At 44.5% G+C, this 27723-nt stretch overlaps 1 protein-coding gene across 6 annotated transcripts in view; it reads left to right on the forward strand.

Moving 5' to 3' along the window:
- The first annotated feature begins 400 nt into the window (after nucleotides 1-400).
- SLC6A6 (solute carrier family 6 member 6) overlaps nucleotides 401-27723 on the forward strand; it is a 48018-nt gene continuing 20695 nt past the window's right edge. Inside the window, exons 1-7 of one of the 6 annotated variants that reach the window (XM_088528218.1) lie at nucleotides 401-477; nucleotides 4828-4863; nucleotides 7382-7447; nucleotides 11799-11855; nucleotides 23428-23667; nucleotides 24408-24542; nucleotides 26803-27037. In XM_088528218.1, coding sequence (XP_088384344.1) covers nucleotides 7393-7447; nucleotides 11799-11855; nucleotides 23428-23667; nucleotides 24408-24542; nucleotides 26803-27037 — 722 coding nt within the window. In that variant the 5' untranslated portion in view covers nucleotides 401-477; nucleotides 4828-4863; nucleotides 7382-7392. Of the gene's footprint in view, nucleotides 603-4827; nucleotides 4864-7381; nucleotides 7448-7991; nucleotides 8129-11798; nucleotides 11856-23427; nucleotides 23668-24407; nucleotides 24543-26802; nucleotides 27038-27723 lie in introns of those variants that run through there. The other 5 variants (XM_088528217.1, XM_088528219.1, XM_010225513.2 and 2 more) reach the window with 5 other exon arrangements.

A 27723-nucleotide genomic window follows, 5' to 3' on the forward strand; every position in this document is an offset into this window, starting at 1 on the left:
GCTGCTCGTGGGCCCGCAGGGGCGAAGGGCAGCGCGGCCGCACCTGCCAGGTGCCCCCAAAGCCCCTCGGGCCGAAAGGCGGCCCCCGGCCGCCCCGTCGCCGAGCGGGGACAGCTCCGCCAGCGCCCGCCGCTTTGTTTAAACGGAGGCCGCCCTTTGTGGCGGCGACAATTAAGGAAAAAGGCAGCGAGGAGCCCGAGGCGGCGGCGGCCGCTGCCGGGCGCGGCCCCCGCGGCGCGGGGGGAGCCGGGGGGAGCCGGGGCCGCCCCGCGGGGCCGCCGCCCGCCGCTCCCCGCCGCTCCCGGCCGCCCGCCAGCCCGGGCCCGGCCGCCGCGTCTGCGGCGAGGCCCCTCCTCCCCCCACACGCCTTCCTTTAGGCTCCCCCCTCCCCAGCAAAGAAGAGGCCGTGCCGGTGTTTTTCCACTCAGCAGGATGGGTGATGCTCAAAGCTCCCTCATTAGACAACAGACACGAGAGGTCAGGAAGAAAGCGCTTATAAATTACCGTTTCCTCCCGCTCGGCGCTGCTAGTCGCGCCGCACCGCTCCGCCGGACGCGCCGCACGGGCGCAGGGCGCGCACGCACCGCGGGCAGCGGACGCAGGTAGCGGCGGCGGCGGGAGGGCGGCGAACAAAGGGCGGCCTGGCCGGGCCGGGCCGAGCGGAACCGGGCCGCGGAACCGACTCGCACCGAACCGGGCCGGGGGCGGCGGCGCCTTCGCTTTGTCCGCTGCCCCATTCATTTCTTCATCCCTGTCCCCCCTGCCGCTCTCATTCCCCGCGCTTCCCCCCGCAGCACACCACCTTGCGTTAACTTTTTTTTTCTTTATTTCCCCCCCAAGCTAGCAGCTTGCAGCGCACCCTGAACCACTTGCTGGCCGCCCTCCAGAGCATCGCGGCGCGCGCTTCCCCCCGTCTATTTTTGCCCTTTTTTCTCACCTCCTCCCCTATCCCCCGCCTCCCCGCTGTATTTTTTCTGGCTGCCTTGCGCTAACCTCAAGTTAAGCGGCTGGTACCGGCAGCGCTGCGTGCGATGCTCGTGGGCCTACCTGGTGGGTGCTGCCCCTTCTGCTCCTTCCCTTATTTCATCTCCCTTCCCTTTTTTTTTTTTTTCTTTTTTTTTTGTTTCTCCTTGCAAGATGAAGCCAAAGTTGTGACAGGACTCGAGGAAAATACCCGGGCTGCGCAGGGCAGGTCACCGGGCCCAGCTGGGGGCCAAAGACCAGAAATTCACTGGTCACCTTGGGGTAACTTGGATTAAAAATCTTCCCTGAGGGCTTTAAGATAAAGCCCCTCTCCAGCTGGTGCCGTAAGGGACGGCGTGCGTGCGGAGGGATGTGCGAGGTTGCCATATAAGAACATGGGAGAATTTATTTGAGTTCGCCTAGGCAGAGCAATGTGCAGCGTGTGTGTTAGGAAGCGGGAGGCAAAGCGCCTCTTCCCTCGGCAGCTCTAGGAGCAGCAACGCTTTGTGCATATCGGTTGTAAAAGGGGATTTTTTCTCTTTAACGAGACGACCCTTTAAAGAAGTCACCAATAGAAGGAGTCATGCGAGAGGATGCAGATAGACCCTGTGAAATACAGCGGCACACGTATTCCAGCACAGTTTGTGCCAAGGTGTAAAGATGGAGGCTTTGGTTAGTTCCCATTTTTCTAACCGTATTGGGAAAGGCATTAAGAAAATGCTCTGAGAGGAACTGGTTGTGTTTATAGTGCTATTTTGGTAACTGCAGTATTTTTTTGCTTGCATGTCAAAATGTTTCAAGTTTTGGAGTAGCAAAGAAAAGTGTGGCCGCCGTGTGGGCAAGAGGCTCTGTCCCCGGCCGGCCGTTGCTGCCGGGTTAGGTGCCCGGTTTGGGTTCATAAGGAAACCGGCCCGGTACGAGCCGGGGCTGCGGGACGGCGGGTGATGAAGGTCAGCCCGGAACCTCGCCGGCCTTCACAGACGGGTGTTTGCTCCGAGATTTGGATCCGAGCGAGCTGACTGCTTATTGGCATTGTCCATCCCTGCATGAGTATTAGGGAAAGACTCCCCTGACGGCTGGCATCACCAGTACCATGTTGTGAGTAGGCAGAGGGCAGGGGGTTATTTTATTTTATTTTATGTAGGAAAACCAGCCAGCTAACCCGGTAGCAGTGTCACTTGCCATAACTGGAGGGAGTAAACTGAGGTTGCGCCTGGCCGGAGCCCGTCTTCGTGCTTAGGCTGGCACTTGAGACAGTATTTTTGACCCTAGCAGAGATAGCATCTTTTGTGTTTCCTCTTCAGCTCCCGCTGCTCTGTCTGCTTTGCCTTTTCTTCCTCTCTTTATTTGCCTGTGTCTCACCTGCTCTTTTCCTTCCCCCTTTCCCACCTTGCTCACGGCTCGGGCTGCTTGGAGGCTGCACCCACTGGAGGGCGACAGACACCTTTCCCTCCCCGTGGGTCCATCCGCCCCGGGAAAGGGCACAAAACCAGCACCTGGGCGCCAAAGGCTGCATCTCGCTGTCATTTATTAAGTTGCATCTTGCAACGTGTGCTGGTAGGGCCCTTGAAAGCCCCTTCTGTCCCCCGCAAATGTTGGGGTTTTCAGGGATGCCCTGGAGAAAGCAGGAGGTCGCAGGTGGCTCTGGGGGCTTTGGAGGCAGGAGGTTGTTGTGTCTTGGAGGGGCTAGGTCAAATACACCGGGTTTCTTGGGATTAACTCCACAATCTAGGACAAGTCTGGAATGCTTCAAATGCTACCGATTTTTCTTATATTTTACTCCAGTAAAATGTAAGCAAGAGCAAAATCCGGTATATTGTTCTGTTGGTAGTTGCCTGGTTATAGCTTACTGAGGAAGGTCGTCTTGAGGTTTCTTAGATGGCCGTGGTGAAATGTCTGGGCTGTGGCAAGAGTCCTCAGTGCCTTCGAAATATGTATGAGAAGAGCTGCAACGTGGCTGTGGGAAGAAATGTGAAGACTCTTCAGGTTGGCTTAGTCCTTCTGCGTGGGGCTTGTGAAACCTCCCGTGCCCCAGGGCCGTGAGGTTTGGAGAGCCCCAGGGAGGAACTGGTCCCACAGCCAAATGCTGCAGATATTTCAGTGAGGTTTCCCATAAATCAATACTCTACATAACCAAGGCTGAGGTTCAGCTGAGTGGCTTCCAGCCAAGTCCCGTTGGCTGTTTCCAAGGACTCTCTCTGTAGGTTTCCGTGTTTCATGGGCAGTGATGCTCCCAGGATTTTCGTCAACGCACCCCAAGACTCAGCAGCAATTTATTTTAATTTTGTTCCTTCTAACTCTGTAAGCTCCCTCAGTTTTGCTACAAAACCCCAGTTGCACCAGTAATGCAAGTGTGTCTGCAACAACGTCCTGTTTGGGCATTCAATCATTTTGGCAAATGACTCAAAAAAGATTACGCTGATTTGTTTCTTTTAAGCTTAACTACATTACAGCACGTAAAAACAAATGTGAAGGCTGTGGTAATTAAAGCCTTATACAAGTAATGCTTATTTGATCGATCATACTAATAATTTGTAGACTGTTTAAGAAGGGCAACTTTGAATAGACTATCTAGTAGGATTAGTCTATTAGGATTAGTGCCTCTGACTTGTCATCGTTAGCCTTGCATATGTGAGCAGAGTGGATCAGGGTTATGCCTTTTAAAGTGATCCTGGCTCTGGTCTGGTTTATTCTGATGCTGCTTCTTTGCAGATTGAGTCTGTGGTGTTTGGAAGATAAGCTCGTAACTGAAACTTCAGCCATTTAACATTTGTTGAACTTCCCCCATAAACGCATTTTTACTTGAATCCTCAGCTGTTGCAGTGCCATGGGTTTAATTGATTTGTGCTAGCCGAGTATCATTCCAAGGCGTAGAAACTAAGCAGTGCTCTTTAAATTGCTTATTGAGGAGCTAATACTGATGGAAGATAATCTGGTTGGGAAGTTAAAACATGCAAATGCAATCGTCCTTCTTTTCCCAAGGTGGTTGCCATGGGAAGGGCTGCTGCGCTCCCGATCCGTGATCCGGGGAAGAGCGAAGCAACCGAGGCTGCTGCCCTACAGCATCTGCTGCGTTTCGACTGTTTCTTTCTCTCTGTGTTGCCGCTTGCCTAGATTTACACAAGCGAAAGGGAGGTCGGTACTAACCCGAAATTGCTCCAAGGGCCTTCACAGTTCAAGGCCCTGTTCCGCACACGAGCCCTGAGCGGCCGCCGCGAGGGAGGCGGCTGGCAGGAGGCCGCAGCAGGGCGGCTTTGGGAGCGTGTGCTGTTATAGGGAGGCTTGTTCATGTTAGCAGTTACAGGGTTTCCTGTTGTGGGCTCTGCGTTGCCCAGAATGGTCACAGCCTTGAAGAACGTTGTCGTTTGCCGTGGTTCCAGGACACGGGTTTAAATGTCACTGCTGCTTGAGTACCGGAGTAGAAAACCAAATTACACTGTGCCAAAATGCAAAAGGAGGGCCCTGCTTTTGGGGTTGTGGTTGCAGGTTAGCCAGGGATGGAGGAGCAGTTGACAGCCCATGCACAGAGCCACGGGGCTGTCAGTAAGTTGGAAGGTAATTAAAAGTTCCTTCTTTTTGTTTTGGATCATGTAGCATTTGCTTTTTATTTTGCTGCTACAGTGTAATTTTCTTGCTTATGAGACAGATGTAGCCAACATTTCTGTGATGTTTTAGTAGTGTCTTATTATTGCATTGTTACTATATTCAGCATCTGGATGTTCTTCAAAAGCTTAAGCTCACTCAGATGAAATTCAGAAAACACTATGCATGATAATGTTAAAACATGCCTAATTTGTCTTGCTACACCCATTTTTTTTTCTTAATTTTTTTTTTGCTTTTTCTTTTTCTCTTTTCTCCGAACAGGAAGAGAAAAACCATTCAGAAGAGACTCTTCTTCATGTAAGTGTTATTTATACTTGTTTATGAAATTACAAAAGGGCTATGAAGATGCTTAGAACTTTCAAATACTGAACACTTACCATCTGTTCATAGAAACCAAGTATAGAGCATGTAAAAATAGGCTGTAGTTGTACAATAATAATACTCAGCAACTGTTATCTTAAATCTATCTATCTGTGCAGTTCTTCTGTGCATGTCACTCTAGAATTTAGGAACCTTTGTAAAGAGCTTTACAGTAGCCATTTCAGCAGCATGCCCTTAAATTAGGTATGTGAGCTCTGTGGAGGCATAGTATTGAAGTGGTTTCCCCGAGACAAAGAGGAAATACGAGGTATGAGTTAGTGCTCATTTCAGAACCCCAGAGTCCCTAATTCCCAAATCCTATCACAAGAATAAGCTTCTCTGTCTTGGATTCTACAAAATCCAAGTTCTGCTTGTAGAGCCATTTGTTTGCGTGCATGTATGCTTGTGTGTGCATGTATATGTGTGTGCGAGAGAGAGTGGATATATGCATATTTGGCCTCAAATAGCATATAGGTGTTCCAGGTCTTTTCCACAATCCTTGATGAGACCCATTGAAATAAGAGTAAATGCAACCATCCATTGGTGAATACTGTTGTAAATGTTTCTTTGAAAGCATTTGGCTCCAGACTAAATGCTCAGTCTAGGTGAGCCTGGTACAGTATTCTTCATGGGACAAGGAAAGCTGCATGTCATAAAAGTACAGGAGGTTTTTTCCACATCACCTAGTGACTTGGTTTGCTTGCAGATGTCTGAGTTGAAAACTCTGAGTAGTAGAGTAAGTTTGGCTCTGGTATTTCTTCCTAGTAAATAAATTTGATTAAATGCTTTAGGGGGCTGCATAGACCAAGACTGTCATTGCCTTAATGCAAAATTAGCTTAGCAAGGAAAATGACTGCATTGTTCCCAATGCAGGGCCTGCTTTGCATAACTCCGAAGCATGTACTGTGTCAAGTGGCATGGCAAGCCCACGAGCACTCACATTAGGCTGATTTGCCATAAATCAACATTTTGTTGGAAAAATAACATGTATCTCTGAATTTCAGCACTCCATTATGCTTGCGTAGCAACTGCTGGTTAATATGTAGCAAAATGCCATGTGGTAACAAATGTTTTTTTGCTATTGTTGGGCTGGAATGTTAGTTCAGCTTCTAGATAAAAGCGGCTTGCGCAAGGCGCCTTTGTAGACCATGATTTCTGTGGCTTGTATGGTAGTGTTGTAGACAACCGTGTTCTGCTGTTCCCTTTCCCCTGTGCTTCCCTTCATTTTCCATTTACAGGCAGAGGTGGGGTTAGGTGAAGGCAGAGAATTGCAGGCCCTTTGAATCCAGCAAATATGAGTGTGGGTTTACATGAGGCCCATTGCTAGTCAAACATCTGTTGGAAAATACTCTTGATTCGGATTGTGTTTCTAGCACAAACGTTCTAAGACACTTTATAGCTTTAAATAAGCATTCTTTGGCTGTTTTATGGATATCAGGGGCAATCTTTCCAAAGAAAGCCTCTAGTAAGTGAAAGAAAGCCCCACGGGTATATAAGAATAGTCCTTTCTCGTAGCGGGAATCCCAGCTTAAGATTTGTATCTCTGAAAAGGTACGTCATCATTTTTAAATTATAACAGAGGAGGAAACATTCCAGAAGTCTTTTCATTATTATGGTTTTCAACATTAGTATTTCATTATTATTCCATTCCGTTATAGGAAATTCAAACCTCTTCAAAAGCATGTGCCTCACATGCTTCCCAGATATGTTAGATGAAAAATAGCGTAACAAAATTGTCTTTAAAGGCAGAAGCTCCCAGTAGAAAAGAACGCAACAGACCAATCCTAAAGATGAGACCGTGTGATGTCCCAAATTGTAAATTAAAGCATGAAGCCTATTACAGTACAGTTTTTAAGAGCTTTCTGTAGTGATCTCAATTTCATAAACAATTTATGAAGAGCCTCATAAGTCAAATATATACCCTCTAAAGTGAATAATGAAAAGTCTGTGGTCCATAGGTCATTTGTGATACATCCTTCCAGCACCTGCTGTGGCTTTTCAACAGCTAAAGGCAAGCTTTAAGCATCAGAGCCTCTCTCTGGTTCTGTGCATGAGATACTACGAGTTAGACTTGATAAATCCATTTGTGCCTGTCTGTGCATTGGCTTCCCTTGGCTTCTCCACCTGTAGGGGTTTCCAAAAGGGAGTTAAGCTCCAAGGACATCAATAGTGAGGCTGTTGCCAAGTGCCAGGATCATGCATCATCCAGGATAGGGATCTCTCCTGGGCCCTGTGAACTTTCAGGAGGGGGGTTAACTCCTGTGGCCCTGAATCCTCAGTGGGGATTAGCCCCTTGGAGTGTGAATTGGACAGGTCACCATGTCAGGAGGTGACCACTTTGAAAAAGGACTCTGTGACAATAACCAGCCATAGGTAGTTGTAATGTTAAGAAAGGGACCATCTTATTATTGTCACTTTGCGACAAATACTACCACAATTCATTACTTTCCATCAGTGCCTCATCCTATGGAGGAATCACCACTGCCCATCTACATTGAGGAGGGGACAGAAGTCCCGATTGGTGAGTGCAGTTGGGATGGGATATTTCGAAGGGGGGGGTAATAATGGTACATAACGGGTTTCTATTCCTCACGGTTGGGTATACCCATTTGTCTTTCTTTGAAAAATCTAAGACGTGTTACAAATGTTTTGCTTTTTTATTTTATTTTTAAATGGTAGTGTCTTTTAGTGCTCCTGAAGATGGTTATATACTGCTAGTGTTGGTTTTCAGCTAATCTTAGACAAAATATGTAATTTAAGCAGCAACTTTGAAAGCATGCACACAGGATCTCTTAACACAGGGCTGGGGAAGACTGTATCAGTAAAATATGAAATAAAGGTAGTTCCCCTTCACCCTTTGACCTCACTATTGAGACTCAGAATAATCTGCCGGTTGGGTCAGCAGTTTCTGCCCTGCTGACACTGCCCTGCCTGGCACCCAGCAGACCCAGCGGGGTGGCTGGTAGCTGCTTGCGCGTCGGAGCGCTGTTCGCCCCCGTTCCTGAGCCCTGGTGCTGGTGTATTACTGCTGCATGGATTTTTTCACGCTCTATTTTTTCTTTTTCTTTTTTTTCCTGAGAGGAGCCGTCTGTCAGGCCATAAAGAAAGATCAGTAAGTTTGTCTGCGGTGATTTCTTTGGATTTTACAAGGCTGTGACCACTTCCCAGAGCCCCTTATTCAACCCGTTCTTGGATGCAGACAGTAAGTGTGCCTTGGCTACCATGATTAGGGTCTGTGCTCTTCAGCAGGTGTGTTTCTTCAAGTAACTTATTCTTACTCTACATCCTGGGTTTTCCATTCTTAAATTCAAGGAATTGCTCCTTTTCCTATCATCTTTTGAGCTAGATTAATTATCTGCCTCTGCGCATAGTTCCTTGAAGGTATTTATAGCTGGATCTCAGCCCAGGAGTCTTCTTGTTTCTAGACCATATTAATTTAGCTCCCTTACTCTCTCCTTAGATCATTTTTATTGCCCTCATTTATATTTCCTTCATTTTTCTTTTGTTCCCTACCTAACCTGGGGAGACCTGAACACCTTATGTTGTTTCCACTGTAGTTTTAACATAGCCTTATGCCTCAACTTTCCATATGATCCCTTATATATACCCACCCCAAAATAGCTGGGCTTTTCCCCCTTCTCCCACATCTCTCCTTAGTATCACACAGGAAAACTATTACTTTGCTGCTCGCAATCACCTTTAGGTCTTTCTTGGATTCACAGCTTTGCAGCTGGCGGCTCCTCAAGAGGTGTCAGTGCTCTCCCTAGATGCAGGACTTTATCCTTCCTAACACTGACTCCTATCCCAGTGCATGCCGCGTACACATTGCACTTAAGAATGGTTCAAAACTGCATGCCTACATATTTATTTTAATGCCCCAAGATCTTATCCTGATGTTCACATAGACGCTGTTATGCCAAGAAGCACTTGCCATTTTATATTTTAATCCTATTGCGGCTGTCTTCTGCATATTGCTCCGGAGTCCTTGCCCAGCTCCCTCATTCTTGTTTGCATACTGTCCTCACTCTGGTTATAAAAGTTCATAATACAAAATATGGCAACTGTAGCCTTTTCCTTTTCTTCATTTTATGCCTTTTCTTGTTATACAGTTAGTATATTGTTGCTGTATTCCTGGTGTGTATGACACGATGTTGTCTTTCTCAAAGCATGGATATATTTTCCTCACTCTTTCGCATTTTGGTCAGCTAACAACAGAATGATGCCAGTTCCCTCTTGCAGAGCCATTTAATCTAAGGCCTCTCGTGGATCCTCGTATTTTTCATCCTGTCTTTTCCATTGCTTTGGGGAAACCTGGACTTCTGGGGATGGTGTTATCTGCACTAAGAATAAAACTATAGGTTGATGCATCATAAAACCTACTAAACAAAAGGACTGTGAGTGGAAAGCTTGTTAGAGGATGTTTGTGTGGTGCTGTCATGAAGCAGGTTTCTTGGATCAGGCACGGAAATGCAGCAGGAGCTGTGAAGTGCCCACACTGGGTCAGGGAAGGCAGAATGTTTATTTATTTTAAATAAATATTTGGACTGTTAATACAGCGAGTTGTAGTGGAGGGCGAATGAGTGCAAAAAGTAAATGATGCAGAGATGAGAGCAAACTGCAAGTTTTAAGTTTGGTATGTGAATGCCCGAAGGCAGGGGTCAAGGGTTTTATAATAGCTGAATGCAGTATAAATCATCAAGCTAGGAATTCAAAAATCAGATCTGTCCCTGAGTCTCAGTTTTGCTCCTCCTTTCCGTGCAGTTTACCCGAGTGACAAGAAGTCCTTTCCTGAGTGTAGATTGGAGAAGATTAACACACAGTGAAGTTGTTAAAATAACTCAGCACAATCACCATTTACTTACAAAAGATTGTCTAGAAAACCTAAATTATTTCCTCATCTAATTATTCCTCATCTAATTATTTCCTCATCCGTATCCAAAATACGTTTTGGATAGTATATGGAGCTCATACTGTTTTATCCCAGGCCCGCCTGATGGTAAATTGCTTTGTAGCTTCTCTATTTATTGAAAAAAAAAAGAGAGAGAGAGGGGGAAATCAGTAGGTTCTTTCACAATCTAAGTTTAGCAAGCCTAATTATTTCAAGCAATTTAAAAAGGAAGATGAATCTAGCTTGTTTATTACAGCTGCTTCATGAAAACAGAAGCTACAAATAATACACTGTAATGAAAATGTAGCTAACCCTGTCTTGAATTAACCAATAAAAAAACAAGGATATATGATCTGGACAAAGGGCATGTTCCCTTCTAAGGAGGGAGGAGCTCTCAGTTGAGGAGGAAGGTGGTTATTTCCTAAATACTGTTTTTCTGTCCTTGGGTGAAGTGACAACATTAGCATTGCTGCATAGATGAGTAAGACTGGAGAAAGATCTGGACTCTACTTGGGTTTTATGTGATTTTGCATTTTCTGAAGTACATTCCTAGAGGAAGGTAGGTGAGCTAAATGCAAATAAACATGTTAATAAATCAACAACATTTAAGAAAAAAAGAGGGAAAAGTAGGAAAGATGAAAGGAATAATTTGTGAGCAGTAGCAAATAATCTACAGAAGAACAATAAAAAAGCATAGGTCATACTGTGGCAGTCTTTGTTCAGGCACAATTTCAAGCAACTTCCACACAATTAAACACTTCAGGAGATTCAAGGTGAGAAAATAAGCAGAACAGGCCATTATTCACTGTTGTCATATATGCTAAAGTTCTGGCCATATTCCCCAATCGCCATTTGGAACCTGTTGTGTTCAGCACTGAAAAAAAAAACACCTGAGGCCACACAGTCCAAATTCACATTTTATAAAGCAAAAACCCGGGAACAAAATATCTGTGCTGGCAAACATTTTATTTGGACCATGCAGAATATGACAGAGGGAATAATTGCCTCCTTAGGGATCAAGGAACAGTAGAGCTGTAGGTTCAGGTGTTTGTTTATGTTATTCCTTCCAAGTCATATTTTGAGATATTAATGTTGTTTAATATCGCCTGTCAAATCAGCTGCAAAGAAGTACAAATCCAGGAGGTGATTCTCAGCTGATTTATACCTGGGTAGCTTTGTTGGTTTGAGCACATTACAATTGCTTTAGTTTGTGTAAGTGGGATCAAAACCAGACTCCCATTTACATTATAGGTGCAAGAGCGTGTCTTGCAAGCCCTCATTCAGGAATCATCCTGCTGACCTTCAAATCTTTGGCACTTCTGCAGGAGCTAATGCGTAGGCAATATCCCATTTGCCCATTTCTGATCTTACTGGTCCATTTTTGCTGATAAATAACAGTGGCTTCAGTGGGCTTATTTCAGATGTATACCAGTGCTGTGTGGACCCCTCATTATCTCAATGTGACAGAAGGCTCCACTGCCCCTCGGAAGCTCTTGGTGGTCCCACCTGGTCATGGTGTAGCCCAGGCTCATTTGAGTAGTCTCAATTATAGACGAAGAATTCTCTTGTAATCGTGCACAGTTTCTTCTACCTCTGCTTGATCCCTGCTTTGAAGCATCTCTAGTGTCTCATTAATTATAAAAAACTTTCCTGGATCTCTAGTCTATTCCTGCTCTTGGGCAGACTTACTGAAAAGCAGATGCTTTGTTATTTTTTTCTCCCTTGAAGTGGCAGAGCTGTTTGGTAAGCAGTAGGCATAGGGAACAGACCTTCCCCAGACAGGCAGGGGCATTTCAGACCTTGTGCAGAACCAGCTCTCTGTCTCTCAAGGACGTTGCCTTCTCTCTTGAGGAAAGAAAACCATTTCTGTCATCCACATTTCAGGAGTTGCTCTTTCATGGGGGTGTTGGCACGCAGAAAGCTTGATTTTGCCAGGTTCTGAGTGCCTTCTGCAAGGTATTGAGTGCCCTCCTATCCTTTGCAGCCAAAAAGGAGTTGATTGCTCTTGGCATCAGGCAAATCTGGACCCAGAAGACCACAGGTAGTATTTACCAATTATTTATGTGCTTTTGCATGCCAGAGGTTGTCTGAATTGATTTCCCTACAATACAAGAGGATTGAGGCGTTAATGATACTTGCCTGCCACTAAACACATTATTTTATTTTTTGAAAATAATACAATAATAAGCATGACTTTTACTGCATTGCCACAGGGAAATTAAAAAAAAAATAACTGCAGTCCAAATAACTATTAGCTCCTTAGAGCTATTGCAAGTGTGTGAGTTGTGTACCCTGAATGAGCACCATATGCCAATTTGTTGTGGCACAGTGAATCATAGGACACATTGTGAAAGGCAGTAATTGCTTGGCATGCATTGTAACATTCATTTGGGCTTTTGTTTTTTTAAGGAATATATTCTTTACTCTGACAATAAAATGAACATTGTCTGATATGGAACCACCATAGCCTGTTGCTTATTTTGAACTTAACCTGGAGCTTACTCACTTGTATCTCACCATACCCACCCTCTGTATCTTTTTCTTTGCAACTGCTCATGTTGTATTTGTGCAGTATCAGAGTATCAAGCTGGAGCTTTCCATTTAGTATTGCCTTTGATTTTAATCCTCTTCTCCCCTTTCCTCCTTGTACTCTTTCTTAGTCTGATAGGGAAAATTGGATTGCAGATAAGAAAAAATAAATGTCCCTGTGCTGGAGCATTGGAATGGGTTGCTCAGAGAGGCTGTGTACCCTCCACTCTTGGAGATTTTTAGATTTTGACCAGGCTAGGCCCTGAGTAACCTGCTTTGAGCAGAAGGATGGACTATATGACTTCTAAAGGACCATTTGAACCTAAATTACTCAAGATTCTGCTTAACACCCTGTTCCTGTTCTAATATGGCCATGGTGATAGGTGCATGATTAGCTCATCATTCCCCATTGAGTCCAACTCATTCATACCTGCATGAAACAGGAGTGATCTCCCTAGGGCTGGTGAAGTTACAGATGTTTTACTTGAATAGAATCAAAATCAAAATGCAAGTGGTAACCTCAGATGGAATTAGTAGGTGACATTTGTGTGTCTCAAAAATTCATTATAATTTCAACCACCAGCTTCAGGAATACCAGGATTTCACTTGAGATCTCAAAAAACCTTCTTTAAGTGCCAAGTGAAATTACCAGTTGAAGAGTTTTATGCATAATTATACCAGGGCAATAAATATTTCAGAATGAGAATTCACGTGTTACCTTTTCAATTGCAAATCCTGTTCTGTAGCAGCACTGCCTCAAGTAGTCTTGACAAGAGCTTTAGAGTATTGAGGGTTTTAGCTTGTCACCAGCTGCCCTTGCACTGCAGCTCTGTGCTGGTTTCTTCCTGTGACTGTAACCACGTGAGGGATTTAATCCTGCGCAGAGCATCTGCTTCACAGCTGAACTCCTTCCCACTGCTGCAGACATGTGCCAAAGAGCCTTGGACATGCAGAAGGGCTTATGGGAGCTCTGCAGGGTAGCAGTTTTTCATGGGTTGGTCAATGTGCTTGCAAAAATTCTTTTTTCCGGCATATTTCATTTTAAGTGGTGCCTGAAAAAATGAAATCCACTCCCAGATTCAGTTTAGGGAATTTTCAGTGGTGATCTAGCTATTATCAAGTAACATACAGAAACCTCCAATTGCTAGCAAAAATAAAAATGTGGAAATGATTTTGTAGGGTTGCACTTTATGGAAAAGTAACCATGTCAATTCTCTCCCCTTCGATGATGCAGCGGGTTGCTCTTCCAAATCCGAGAAGGGTCTTGTGCTATGGGGAACCTTGTGCTATGGGGAAGAAATATGCAGTAGTAGCAGAAGATACTGTTACTTACTCAGTGGAGTTCAGAATTGCTTATGCAGGGCACAAACTATTGATTACAAGTCAAATTCAGTGGACAGGATAATATTCAAATAAGGAATATAAAGCAAAAATACCTAACCTTGAGTCACCTGGCTCTCCAGCTGTAGAATTCTATCAGGTGTTTCCAGAGCCTTTGTATGTCTTGTGAGATATTTAAAAGGTTTTATAAATGTAAAGCAAAAATAAGTTGTTGGTGGTGGGTGTTTTTTTTTTTTTTTTTTTTCTCCTGCCATTAGTTTACATATGGAGTGTTTTTATGGCTAGCTCAGCTCTTTGTCACATCCCCAGTGTTTATGAAGGGACTGCAAACAACTCCCCACCTGTCTCTAATTACCTTTTTCGCATACACACACACACACGCACAGAAAAGGAAAAGGACCAACAACTGTAGGCATGTTGAAAACAGCTTTTTAGGCATTAAAGGTTAATGTGCTGTATTAGGACCTAGTATAAGCATGTGCTCTTAGGTGAAGTTAGGGTAAGAAAGAATTTGGCCTCAGCTGCTCAGTTTTGTGAACTTGGCCTGTGAACTAGAGTCAATTCAGTTGATAGTAGTCAGGTGGGACTATAAACACAAGCTTAAATGAAAACCACCAGCTGATGCTTATTTGGAAAGATAGGAGATAGAGAAATCTCCTCAAGCTGTCCCCATTTTGTCCTGCCCTGTCCAGGGATGCTGCCTGCAAAAAGCAGCAGCAAAGTGAGGGGCTGTAACCCATGGCATGGAGCCACCCTGGTGTAAGGGCCTGCCTGGTGTAAAGGCAGAAATCCATCTTGTACTGGGATCTGCCTGGGCTCCTGGCTTCTACCAAATCCCTCTGGAGTCAGCAATTCCCATGGAGATTCCGGTGGGTGTTTGTCACTGGTGTGTGGGATGGGGCTCCGGGCACGGAGCAGGCGCCTCCCTGCACAGGCTGTGCAGAGGCTGCCTGCGTGCAGCTTTCCTTGGAGAAGGGAAGTTGCTGTTCTAGCGCTTTCTGCTCGCCTTATCTGCTGACATCAAAATGAGCGCTGATCTCCACATACGCTAGCCTGTGTCAAAGGTCTGGGGCTAAGGAGAATTGAAAATACCCCTCTGAGGAGATTAGGCTGAATCACGTGAGGTTCAGGCGCTAATAGGTTTAGTGCTTGATGCAAAAGGTCTCAGCTCCAGCTCCGGCCTCCTGGACAGACATGGAATGATCGAAAAGTTGTGGGGGGTGGGTTTTGGTGGTGGTGGTTTTGTTTCGTTTTGTTCTCTGGATCAAGTAATGCCCAGTCACTGGCTTGTAGGAAACAGTGCCCTTCCTCAGAAGGGACACCCTGGCCCAGGGCCTCGCATGAGCTGCGGTGTGGGATGGGCGGCCGCGTCCCAGGGACGGCACAGCCAGGGCACGGAGCCGAGAGCGCCCTGGATTAAGCAGCACATGCCAGTGTGCAGCCTCGCAGGCAGGGCCTGGCGCCAGCCGCACAGCAACACGTAGATACCACAGCACCTTCACAGCTTCGCTGCCTTTTTTCATTTTTTGTGGGGAAAGTTTGCAGGTCAGGCATGGGTTCTGCAAGGCTGTGCTGTCTCGGCGAGCTTACTCATCGGCTCTGCCACTTCTCCTTTTTGCACGTCCTCTGTAGATATCCCCCACATTCCGTTTTGCTCTGCCTCACGATAGTTTCTGATTCATTTCCTGTGTGAAATTTGATAATGTTTAAAGTTTCGGTTCCTTTTTTTTTTTTTTTTTTTAAGGAAGAAAACAACAACAGTAAATTACAGTGCTTATAGAATCTCTTACAGTTCAAGGCCTGGGTGCAATGGTGTCTGCTACAGCACCTTAGTCTTGTGAGCACCGCACTGCCAGGGCAGGAGGGTGTTTGGCTGACACTGGTTTCAGTTTTTCATATTTTCACTGCTGCCAGCATGGAGGAGAAGTCAAGACTGAAATAAAAAGGAGCTCATTCGCATTGTGAAGTGTTGGAGCTCTTGGCATTAGCTCAAGGTTTTGCATCCTTAACTTTGTGGCCTCCTAGTGGGACTTGCCCTGTTGGCTGTATGCACCTTTTAGCGGTTTTGCACCCAAATTTCTGTGCTGCAAAGCTCTTTGTTCCATTAATGATGCATGCTGGAAAATCCTGGTCTTTCAGGTACTGTGCAGACAGAGAAGCAAGGAAAAAGAAAGAGGATTATTTCCCCTGGCTGGTGGTGTTGCAATTTAGATTTATAAGGGACTTGAGGTCAGGATATCTTCACATTGCAAATGCAGAAGGATCCAGCTACTTGGAGGCAGTGGAGAGGTCCACCAGACACAACACTGTCTCTTAGCTGTATTCAAACCTGAAAACCTAATTACTACATGGCATGTTGAAACACCTGCCACAGGTGAGGTAGAAATCTGTCCTCAGATATTGTTCAAAATTGAGATGGATGGAGAGAGAAAACAAAAACACAACTCCATCTGTGTAATTGAGGTGGCCTAGCTAGATATGGCAACAGGCTGGGTACAAAGCTGACTGAAGTCAGTAGTGTGTATGGAAAACTGAGCTTGTTTTCTCCAAAACATGTGATCTTATGCATATACGCAATTATTTCCTGTTTCGAAAACATACTGAAAAAAATGCATCAGTCTTCAGCTAAGAAAAATCCCTAAACACTAGCCTTAGTGGACGTCAGTGAATTTAGGGCTAAATTTTAAATTAGTTACAAAACCAGGTAAGAACAGAATGTTTTATTTCCAAGAAAAAAGAAAATGAATTTATACGGTTTAGCTACAATGTTAGCTTCATCAAATGGCTACTTTATTGTTTTTCTTTGTGTACTCAGGCTCCACTGTGTTATCATAACACTGAAATTGCAGCCAGATAGTTACATGCATTGTAAGTGCCTTGTAGATGTGTCAGATAGAATCAATATGTTATTAATCACATGCAAAACATTCAATAGGCATAGCACACAACACTGGTTGTTCAAGTTCATAAGCTTTAGAGGTTTTAAGCTTTAGAGGTTTTCTCTTTTCTGTCTGTCTTTTTTTTTTTTTTTTTTTTTTTTTTAAGTCAGGATCAGGAACATTCATAGGCCATGATTTCTCATGCGTTTTCTTAGTGGCAGCAGAACTGGCCTAATTGACATTAAGATTTGTAACTCCACTGAACCACAGACTTTTAGAGCAAAATGAAATTCTGCTGGAAATTAATGTTTTTTTTCCCATTTGCAATGGCAGCCTGGTGGTGACACAGGGAAAGCAGCAGCGAGTGGGTGCTTCTTTCCTGCCTACTGCCCATCGGGGGCTGTTAGTTGGCAACCCCGGGCATTAAGTCAGGTCAGCAGCTTGGGTCCAACCCGACAGACCGCAGACAAGGTGGTGCCGGCTGCGGGATTTCTGCAGGACAGAGTTGCAACTGGTGCATGGAGGGTGCCAGTCGCCTGCTAGGCTGCTGGGTCCAGTTGTAACTAGTTCGTTTGTTCTTTCACATGAATCAATATAGCCAAATGAGCAGAGTATTACTCAACTGCAGATTTTTCTGCTGAAACTTTCCAAAGATTCAGCATTTCATGCCAGCTGTGAGCTGTGACCTGGTGCCTACTTGAAGTACCACAAAAGAAAAAGTATAGGGATGGGAACACACCTTTTGTTCAGATCACAACAGATTAAGAAGAAATTGCATTAAGGCCTTGGGCTTCCTTTCATAATGTACTTGAGCTATATAAAGGAAGGCATTTTGCTTCCAAAATATTCTCAGTAGCAAATTTCCCCACGAAACGTAGGAGAGGAAAAAAAAAATCTAGTAGTGAAAGAAAAGATGATGAAGCTATATGGGAGACGCCTGAAAAAGAAGAAAAGATGGAGAGAGAGAGAGATATTTTAGTAAATGCATATACTCAAGAGAAAGAAATAAGCAAAAAGAGCATCTGAGACATCCATTAAAGACAGAGAATGGTAAGAATTAGTGCTGGGTATTTATTAGAGTCATTTTTAAGAATAAGATTAAGAAAGGTAATATTTGTGATAAAAAGAGATGTAATTTATCAGATAGTATGGTAGATATATTGTATGATAAAACAGAAAGAGCTTGGGAGATGAATTAAGGGCAGTAAATGAAGGAATGTGGTCTTCAGTGTTGCCTCCAGGGCTGCCAAACAAAAAGAGATTTTTTTTTTTTTTTTTTCCTTCTGCAGATCAGGAAGACTTGCACTAAAGCCATTAGTTTGATTGGGCTGTTTATTTTAATCATGTATTGATTAGCCTAACCACACTGCGCCATGAGGGAAGGAGAGCTGTCAACATCAAGTGTTACAGGTTTCAAAGTTCCAAGTCATCCTAGGAAATGAGCCAAACATAATAAATGCAGTTTTATGTGGGACCAGATCCTGCTACTGTTGAAATCAATAGCGGTTTTTCCATTGCCCTCAATGACAGTCAGTGCTTCTAACTCTGAAATGTTCATGACTGTCATACACCTAAAAAAGCCCCAAAATAAATCACAGATACGTTAGCAGATCTATGGAAACTCAATTTTATGTAGGAGAATGACTTTGATTTCCATGATATGCAATAAAAATGGTAGCAAAATAGGAGTGATGACAATACCTAAAGAGGCAATGAGCTTAAATAGGGTCATAAAAGTTAATTTTAGTGGGATAAATGCACGTCTTTCAAAAGCCATTGAGGCTGAAAGGAAGGAGAATGTCCTGAGAAGTTCAGGATACAGTCAGCACAGATAGGAGAAGACAGGCCGTGAGAGCAAATGTAGTGGGGGCCTACATCACGCTACAGAAATTGTCCATAAAATCAGTAGCCCAGGCATGCAGTCATTCCTCAGGCATTCCCTCTAAAGTTATAGACTCTCTGAAACTCTCTTTTGTATTTTTAGGGGAAAAAGAAGCTATAAAATAATTTTTCAGTTATTCTAGTCATAAATTCAGAATGTTGAATCTCTATTCAGTGTTGACCAAATAAGAAGTTACTTCTTTGCTGTGGTTCTTGATCTTCAGGTGCAAGCTTGGACTTCTTTTTTAGCATGCACAAATACCTACAAAAGCATATATGTGTGCATAAGAAGCCTTTGCTTTCTGTATATCCATCAGGGTTTTGTGCACTTCTGTTTTGAGCACTTGATTTTTAAAAAAAATTTTAAGGGAAGTAAAGGAGGACATGACGAATGTCTTTGAGGCTCCACGTGGAAGGTGTTACTCTACGTTGATCACTTATCACTAGGCAGTAAGAGTCATGGTGGCTATTGTTGCTGTAATTCCAGAAGAGAAGTCAAACTGTATTTTCAGATGCATAATCCCTATGTCTGTCAAAAACCTCCATGGTTCAGCTGGAACATGAGCTGTTCCCCCGTGGTCTTCCCCCATCTCCCTCTCTCCTCGTTGATCCCTCTGCCCCATGCCTCTCCCTTCCCTTACCCCTCATTTTTTGCATGTTTTGAAGGCTTGCTCCTCAATGCCAGTATTTTCCAAAGGGCATGGGTTATCCGAGGTGCAGGCGGGATGTGCAGAGATCCAACAGTTGTAGCATGGGAGAGCCCGGGGGGCTGCCCAGGGCTGGCCGCAGAACCTGCCGCTTACGGCTAATCTTTTTTGGCATTTTCAGCTAATCAGGCGTGGGGGAGCAGCAAGAGCATTGGGATCCTTGCAGGGGGATATTTCTCCGGAGGGATTTGGTACACCTGACTGACAGGTGGCAGCGGGACAGACACGGGATTCTTCTGCGGGAATAAAGGAGCTATTGACTGTAGGGGGGAAGGGGGAGCACGCACTGGGGCAGCGTAGAGGGACCGTGTTTGCTCCCGTGTTACATTTTTTCCACGTTTTGCTGGCATTGATTTGCCAATCGATAGTTTTGGCCTCCGTTAATTAGGGATTGTAGCAGCATACGTGAGAGCCGACCGCGGCCCTGGTTCCCGCTGGGTCCGTTCTCCCGTTGCGTTCGGGTCGGGGTGTTGCCAGCAGGCCGCACGCGGGCTGCTCGTGTGCTGTCCCTGGCAGACCGGAGCGCTGCCTTCCGTATATCCGTATGAAGTCGGTCAGATGAAGCCGGAGCTTCCCGGGGCCACCCGGAGCTTCCTGGAGGGGGATCTCTCGCGGGCAGACGTGTCTGCTGGAAGCAGACGCGCGTCCCGGGGAGGCAGCTTGGATCGCTGTGGCCTAGGCGGATGTCACAGCATTTTCTTACAATATTTTTCCTCGAGGGAATAAGATGGACTTAGATCTCGGATACCATCCCCACTAAGTGATACAGTAAAAATAACCTATTCTTCTCCGGTTCTGACCTGGGCGGTGACAACATATTGTTTCAGCATCTCTGTCAGACTGTTTCCCTTAAGAGCCATTTTAACCTCACCCAGTGGGACATAACTGAAGGAAATGAAACTCCAACCCCATTAAGGAAAAAGACAATGCCTTTCACTAAACAAACTTGATTTTCTTGGCTTTTCGCCCGTACCCCCCCACCCTTGCTGCCTTTGTAGCAGTTCCTGTAATTGGTAATGGCTGGGTGGACACCAATGGTTGGCAGCAAAGGGGGATAAGTCCTACATCCCTTGAACGTGACACGGGCTAGGAGCACGGTCCCAGGCGGGCCGCTTAGCGACAATTCCTATGGTGTTGGCCAACCGTACGTGCCTGCCAGCCACAGCTGCCGGCCCTCAAAACACGATCAAGGGTTTAGCAAGACCAGGTAGGAGATGCACGGTGAAAACGGAGTCACACGTTTTGCCCAGGCGTCGGGTAGGTACCATACCTTGCTCTGCTAAAGCTGGTGGCTTGCCATGAAATCATGACTGTCCCTCTCCTAGCACCTCAGGAGCAAGTGTGGCCTTGAGAGCCATTTGCAGGCTAAGGAGGAGATCGAGATCCAGCTTCACACTCCAGCTGAGGTTGAAACAGAAATTACCCCGGGTAGTTAATTGATTTGGGGGGCTTCGGCTGAATTGGAATTCTCTTTTTAAATGCAGCCCCACGCAGCTGCAAAGATGGGAGTTGAAAAGGCACCATTTAGCACTGTGTGTGCATGTAATTAGGACAAACTGCAGGGTGATCAGCTCGTCCCCAGCAGAGGCAGGATTTACTGAGTGCAGTAAACTGGCTGGGCTTGCAGGTTCTGGGTAGAGCTGAGTAACGCCTAGGTCAAAGTAAATCCACAGTCAAGAAGATTAGAGTGAGATGTGAGCTGGAAAGAGTATATATATATACACACATACACACCCTATATACACCAGTTGTAAGAGAAATAAATGCCTCAAAATTGCAGTCCTGAATCACTTCACCTTGGAGGTGCTGAGGTCCACAGGTCCCCTCAGTCTTTGGCATAAAGGTTCCCTAGGTGCCCAATGTTCTTTTTTTCCTGGGTATTTCCAGTATCAGTCATCACAGGGAGTAGTTAAGCTCCTATTTCAGACCTTAATCCTATGGGGATCTATACATTTATATATCTCTGTGCCCTATTAAGCAGGTTGCAGCAGCCCCTGGAGTCCACCAAAAAATGGAAGACTGCCCTACCTGCTAGACATGAGTTCTGCCCTCTTTTGTCCACCCTTTGTCTGTCTTCTGACAAGTATTTCAGTAACCTTTGTGACGAGCAGTGTCCAAAAGAGACAGGGTGAATGCTCTCCATGCCTGTCCCAGAATAGCCTGTTGCCTGACGTGTGTGACACTCTCCTGCAAGATAAAGGACACAAGTAGCACAAATAGCCAAGGAAATTGAAATTAAATTTTTTACATCCCACGTTGCTGATACAATGAGGACATTGGTCACCTTGTAGGTTGGGGGGGAGAAAAAATTCCCTCTGCTTTTCTTTTCTTTTATATATTTTTTTTCCTTTCTTTCCCCCCTCAAGAAATGATTCCAGGGGACGATGAGGGGTGGTACCCGTTTGAAGGACCTGCTGTGAGATGCTAATACCCTAAACAGATTAAAGCTTCTGCAGATCCCTCTCCAAAGCACCTCCCTCTATATCCAGGCACCTTATTAGGAACTTGATTTCCTTATTGTGAATTAATTCTCTGAAGCAACAAAGGTCTGTTTTAGATCTGTCTTTGCCATGGTTATTCAGTCACTAAACTGGTTTATCTCCTGCCCCATCTCTAATAGCAGCCAGCAGGAGACGTTTTAGAGGAGGATACCTGTCCTTCTCCCATACCTCTCTAACGGGTAGTGATGCTCCACCACCCTATCTCCAGCTTTCTCCTTGTAGGAGCTCTCTCTGCTGTTGACTCCCAGGTATTGCAGCTGTTCATATCACCTCCATGCAGTGACATTTTTAAAGAAAAACAACAGAAAGTCATCCTGATGAGCGCTGTGCACAGTAAAGTCCCTTTTCAGATCATAGCCTGGTAGGCAACTGCTGTTGCAATAGCTGCTTTGCAAAGGCCAGCAACGTGTCACGGGGTCGAGCGTGGAGTTTGCCGAAATTTCAGCCTTCTGAATCTTTCCGCAGTGGATGGAAAGATTTACGATACAGTGATGTGTATCTATCTCAGAAGCATGTTTGGATTAAAAACTTCCTGCAGAGCTAATGTCAACTCGGGTTTCAGGTCACCACCACAGCTAAATCAGGTTAGAGATCAAAACACAGCAAGCAGGTAGGAGGCTTGCAGCTATCAAGGGGGATAATCTGAAGCATGATTTTATTTTATGACTACGCACACACTGTAACATATACAAGTAGGGAATGGTTGTGGTCTTGCTGGTTTGTTTGGTTCTGGTGAAAATTTTGCATGCTTTCAGCATCAAAACACTATGTGAAAATAACTGGTCAGATCCAGCTACAATCACTTCAACAATGTGGGGAATGGATTTGCTCTATATGCCTGAGTTTTGGTCAACAGTGAAAAACACAAGTTGTTCCTCATTTGTTTCCATTAGGAAATTCTGGATACAAGGACACTTGTTAAATAGAGTAACTCAATTTCTTATTATTTTATGCAATCTGTGACTTTTGTGCATTATAAATTTATCTAGACAAGTGTGGTTTAATTTGCTTTTGGTTTTGCATCAGGTGACTCATGGCACTGGATTTTTAATTAACTAAGGAACAATCGTTCTTGGAAACTGCAGCTGCATAGAGGTGTATAAGACAATAATTGAATATAAGGGTTTATTTTTGTCCCTTTATTGATGTCAAGGGAAAGCAATGTAGTTATGGAAATGGAATCAGCTGAAAAGATTCCTTCAGTTTGTGCAAGCTGATTAGGACAAATGACTTTGCAGTTATGAGTGTATAGTTTTCTGAAGGCTTTATAATACTTCAGGGAAAGGAAATTGCGGGCAATAAATGAATCAGGGATGGTTCATAGGGAAGCAGAGGAGTGGGTTTTATCAGAAAAAGGTGAGATTTACTGCTCTGACGTGTTTCACTTAAACTTTGGCAAAGGAGTCAAGATGCAGTGATTTGCACCTTGCTATGGGCATGGAAACAGCCTGAGACATTGGCCGGGGTAGCAGAGAGCCTGTTACAGAGTCGAGGCCCCGTGACACCAGTCGCTGATGCGGGACACGATCTTAAGCACCTCTTGCTGCACCCAGCGGCCAGATCCTTGCTCTCCCCTACGCTGCCCTGGCCGTGCGCTCGGAGGGAAGTCCAGGGAAGGTTTGTCTATCTTGATCAGGATAGGTGGCTTATATGTTCATATCTTGGCTTGCCAAATGGCAACGTATGTTGAGTATGGCTAAACAGTCCAGCGCTGGGGAGTTGTACTGCTAAAGACTGCTTAGTAAACCCAGGGATTTTTTTTTCCCCCTATATAGAAAGCAGAAATATGGCAACGAAGGAGAAGCTGCAGTGCTTGAAAGATTTCCACAAGGACATCCTGAAACCTTCCCCCGGCAAGAGCCCGGGCACTCGGCCTGAGGACGAGGCAGAAGGGAAGCCGCCCCAGCGGGAGAAGTGGGCGAGTAAGATTGACTTTCTGCTGTCCGTGGCTGGTGGATTTATTGGTTTAGGCAATGTCTGGCGTTTCCCGTATCTCTGCTACAAAAACGGCGGAGGTAAGTGCTGCCTTATTTCCTTGGCACGACTCAGTCAGTCCGCCTGCCTCTCATGCTGGTTATTTCTGACTGCCTTTGTCCAGTAAGAAAACTTGATAATCAGACATCTGTTTTTTCTCTCTCTCTCTTCTTTCTTTCTTTTTTTTTTTTTTTTGACAGTATTTAGGAGACACTGTTTTATTACTTAATAGTTTATGTTAAGACTCAATTTTGGAGAAACAACAGGAATTTAAAATTTGAATATTACCGAACCTTTTCTTACTGAACCTTTTGTTCTGTTTTGCTTCTGCTACAGCTGAATCTTAGTTTTAACTGTGAGATACATTAATATAGCTCTGTAGTCCGAGTCATGCACTGCAAATCCAGAATAACTCGAGTTAAGGGCACGACTGTATGGTAACAACAAAATATCAAATACTGTTTCTGTTGGATTTCAGAATAAGAGCATTCCTCGTTAGGTGAGATTGTTGTGTGTCTAACTCCATTGATATTGCAGGTTTCTACTTTCAAAAAGGTATGAAAATCCTTTCCAGTTTCTGAAATTCCTTTCTAGTTTTATCTACCTGTTCCCCTTGCAGAGCTTGAGTATGAGCAAAAATCCCGCCCCCCCAAGAAATAATTGCATACACATGTAAAGATATGTCCCTTTGTCTATCTATGCCTGTTAATATATTTTAGCATATCTTGAATACATCCACATGCTTCATGTCAATTTTGTACCACCGTGTTTTTCTCTACAGGTGCATTTCTTATACCTTATTTCATTTTCCTGTTTGGGGGAGGTCTTCCCGTGTTTTTCCTGGAGGTGGTGCTAGGACAGTATACCTCCGAAGGTGGAATTACATGCTGGGAAAAGATCTGCCCTATTTTCACTGGTTAGTACATCTTGTTGTGCCTTATTGCTTAAAGACATCTCTGTAACCCAGACGCAGCAATGCTATTCCCCTCACGTCCATTAATTCAGCTGTTTGCTGCAGTAATTGAGAGTATGATATTGGTTCCTGGAAAGGTGGAAGTCTGAGAGTCTGAAGGACAAAGTAAGGTATCGATTTTGATGCTATCATCTTGTTAACGGGCAGAAGGGCCAATAAGCAGGAAAGTAATTGCATATTACTCTTTAAAAAGGCAATTGTGCATTGTGTTCAAGGGTGCCAGGGAAGCCACGGCTGTTTTGGAAGGCTGGCAGAGCCTTTTACATGGCCTTCTGTGGAAAAATCTTCAAAATATTATTCTGGTCTGGAAATGAAACTCCTGCCCTGTAAACGCTTATCACTGACATAATCCTGCTGATGCAGCCAAAACCTGGGCAGCAGTTTGTGGTAGGGTTTGGGAACGGGACATTCATCATAACTAAATAAACCCTGGCAAGCAGTTGTGATTGTTTCCTGTTACCAAAGGGCCTTTGCCAGCAAATGAAGAATCACTTGTTACTCATTGGAATTAAATTAACTCTACTGTGGAAGTCAGCTAGAATGAAAAAATCAAAGCTAGGTTACCAAAATTACTGAAGATGCCTATCTTGTATGTAGAATACCCTCTCCAGGCTGACAGCCTAGGCAGAAATATTTTGAATATTTGCACTGAGCAGAGAGCACTCTTTTTTGCAAAATCCCATTTGGGAAGAAAGGGAACTTTGCACTGACTTCTCTCCAGCTCTGCCACCATTACCACTGGGGACATCTGTCCTTCCTCATGTCGTTCCAGCAGACATGAGGGTTTGTCAGTGGCTCACACTCCCATCTAATACTCAGCACTTTCCTGAGACTGATGCAATTGTGCTGCTTTGGCTCAATTTCTTTTCTCCTTTTATTTCCATGAAACTATTTTTTGAGGAGGAAGAGGAAAAAAAGAATGTCCTTTGTTTAAATAACAATCTTCCAGGCATCCGTGAAAAGAGAAACTGTTGTTCTCATAATGTGGCTAGCAATATAACCTGACTGAAATGTAGCTGTGTGGAATAAATAGAACTTGCTCCAGCAACGTAAATATAATCCCTGGTGGTAAAGACTCATGGTAGAATGCTATTTGAAACTGAAATATGAGGCAGGTATTCCAGCTGCTGCCACAGCCATCAGAGTGATGTCGAAGGGAAACTAATAGGCTCATCTTCCTCTTCTGACAGACAGTTCTCATTTTTTAAAGGAAATCTCTCTCATTTTTTTTTCCTCCACTATTTTTAAATGGCAAACTTCATAAGCTTTTTGGAGGTTCACATTCTAGATACTTAAAGGTTTTCAGAAAATTGGACTTCTTGGAGTACTTCCACACTGTATTTTAAAAAAATAACAGCTACCTGTGACTTAACACATAGTTTGAATCTGCTAATGGAGCTAGACTGCATGGGTTAGAGATATCAGACTCAGAAGAAGAGTTTTGGCATTCAGTGAAAGCCTTCTCTGGAGCAGCATTCCAGCAGCTCCCTAAATTGTGTAGGACTTGGCCTTATCAGCCCATGACCCTGCTTTTAAAAACAAACAGGGAACATTTTTTTATCGTCAAATATTGATAGCAGAGTTAAACATTGATCTAATTAACCGTATCAGCTACAAATATTATGCTTCTTTTGCACAAGTGAAATTGGGGCAGAAACTAGCTTTCGTGTTGATAGCTCTGGAATTTTCCTTTTGAACTCGTGCGAGAGCTGGCCTGTTTTGCACTATGCTGAGCCAAGCCAGTCTAAGTCTGCACAGTCATGCTGCCTCGAAGGAAGCTACGAGGGGCTGCAAGGATGGCATTGCCCATTTAGACCCCCCACCATGCGAGATGGAGCAGCTCTCACATGAGCAAAGCGTGATATCTTGACTTCCCTCCAATAAAAATGTAAATACCTGGATTGGGTGAGATTGGGTATGTCTCTTGGAGGGCAAACCTCCCCTCCAATCTCAGCAAACCGCAGCTTGGAAATTCAGCCCAAAGTGCCAGTACTAGTCAGAGGTGGTGGCAGGTTTGTGCTTTGGGTATATGGCCTATTGAACTGGGTTCACTTTCAAGCAACCGAGTGGTAGAGCAGGACCAAAGTCCATGAAATAGTGGGAAGAGCACCAACTATTTGAGATCACAAGACATCCTATCAAGTGGCTGTTACGTAGGTGCATATTTCTTTTTTTTTTTTTTTCCCCCCCCCACTTTCGACAGGAATTGGTTATGCTTCCATAGTGATTGTGTCCCTTCTGAACGTGTACTACATCGTCATCCTGGCCTGGGGACTCTACTACCTGTTCCAGTCGTTCCAGAGCGTCCTGCCCTGGGCGCACTGTCACCAGAAGTGGAACACGCCGACCTGTGTGGAAGACACTCTCAGGAAGAACAAAACTCTCTGGATATCACTGAATGCCACTAACTTCACTTCTCCTGTCACTGAGTTTTGGGAGTAAGTGCACCTGGTTTTGTTGTGCTTTTGGGATGCTCCTGTCACATGGCTGAGATTTTCCTGAGGAGCCATGGGGAATTTTAAATAGGAAAAACAATGCTCTGGATGTCAATTGTTTGACCTTTTTCCTTTTTTTTTTTTTTTTTTTTTCCTACCATTTATTACCATTACTAAAACAGACTGATAAGCCTGGAAGTAGTGAAGGAAAGTGTTAAATGTATAACTGCATTCAGCCAGGAGAAAAGAGGGAGCTATAAGAGCTCACAGTGATTTCTTTTTCATTTTTGAAGAAAAGCTTATTCTCTAAATCAAGCATTAGAATAGGAACAAGTCTGCTACAAAAGCCCTGGTAGTAGGGATTTAGAGTGGAAACAAACTGCCAGCTCCATGGTTGCCACTACTTCTTTTCTTCCCCAGCTATTAGCATTTTAAGAACAGTTTGTGAAGCTATAGCACATCTCTCATCAGGCTGACCAAAATGCAAGGCAATGGCCTCTCAGAGAAAGCTGACAGAGGTGTTGAATATTGTCCCATATTGTAAGTTTCTCAGGTCGTTTTTGTTACATCATTTTTCTCTGTTTTGCCAGATGTCTGGATTTCATCAGGCCCAAGCATCTTATTCCCATTTCTCTGTTATAGCTCAAGCTTTAAACTGTATTGTGTAACTTGATTTCTGAACAAGCATG

This window comes from Tinamus guttatus, unplaced genomic scaffold, assembly GCF_059628265.1.
Source record: "Tinamus guttatus ecotype Peru unplaced genomic scaffold, ASM5962826v1 Tinamus_guttatus_pri_ptg000307l, whole genome shotgun sequence".
Lineage (NCBI taxonomy): Eukaryota > Metazoa > Chordata > Aves > Tinamiformes > Tinamidae > Tinamus > Tinamus guttatus.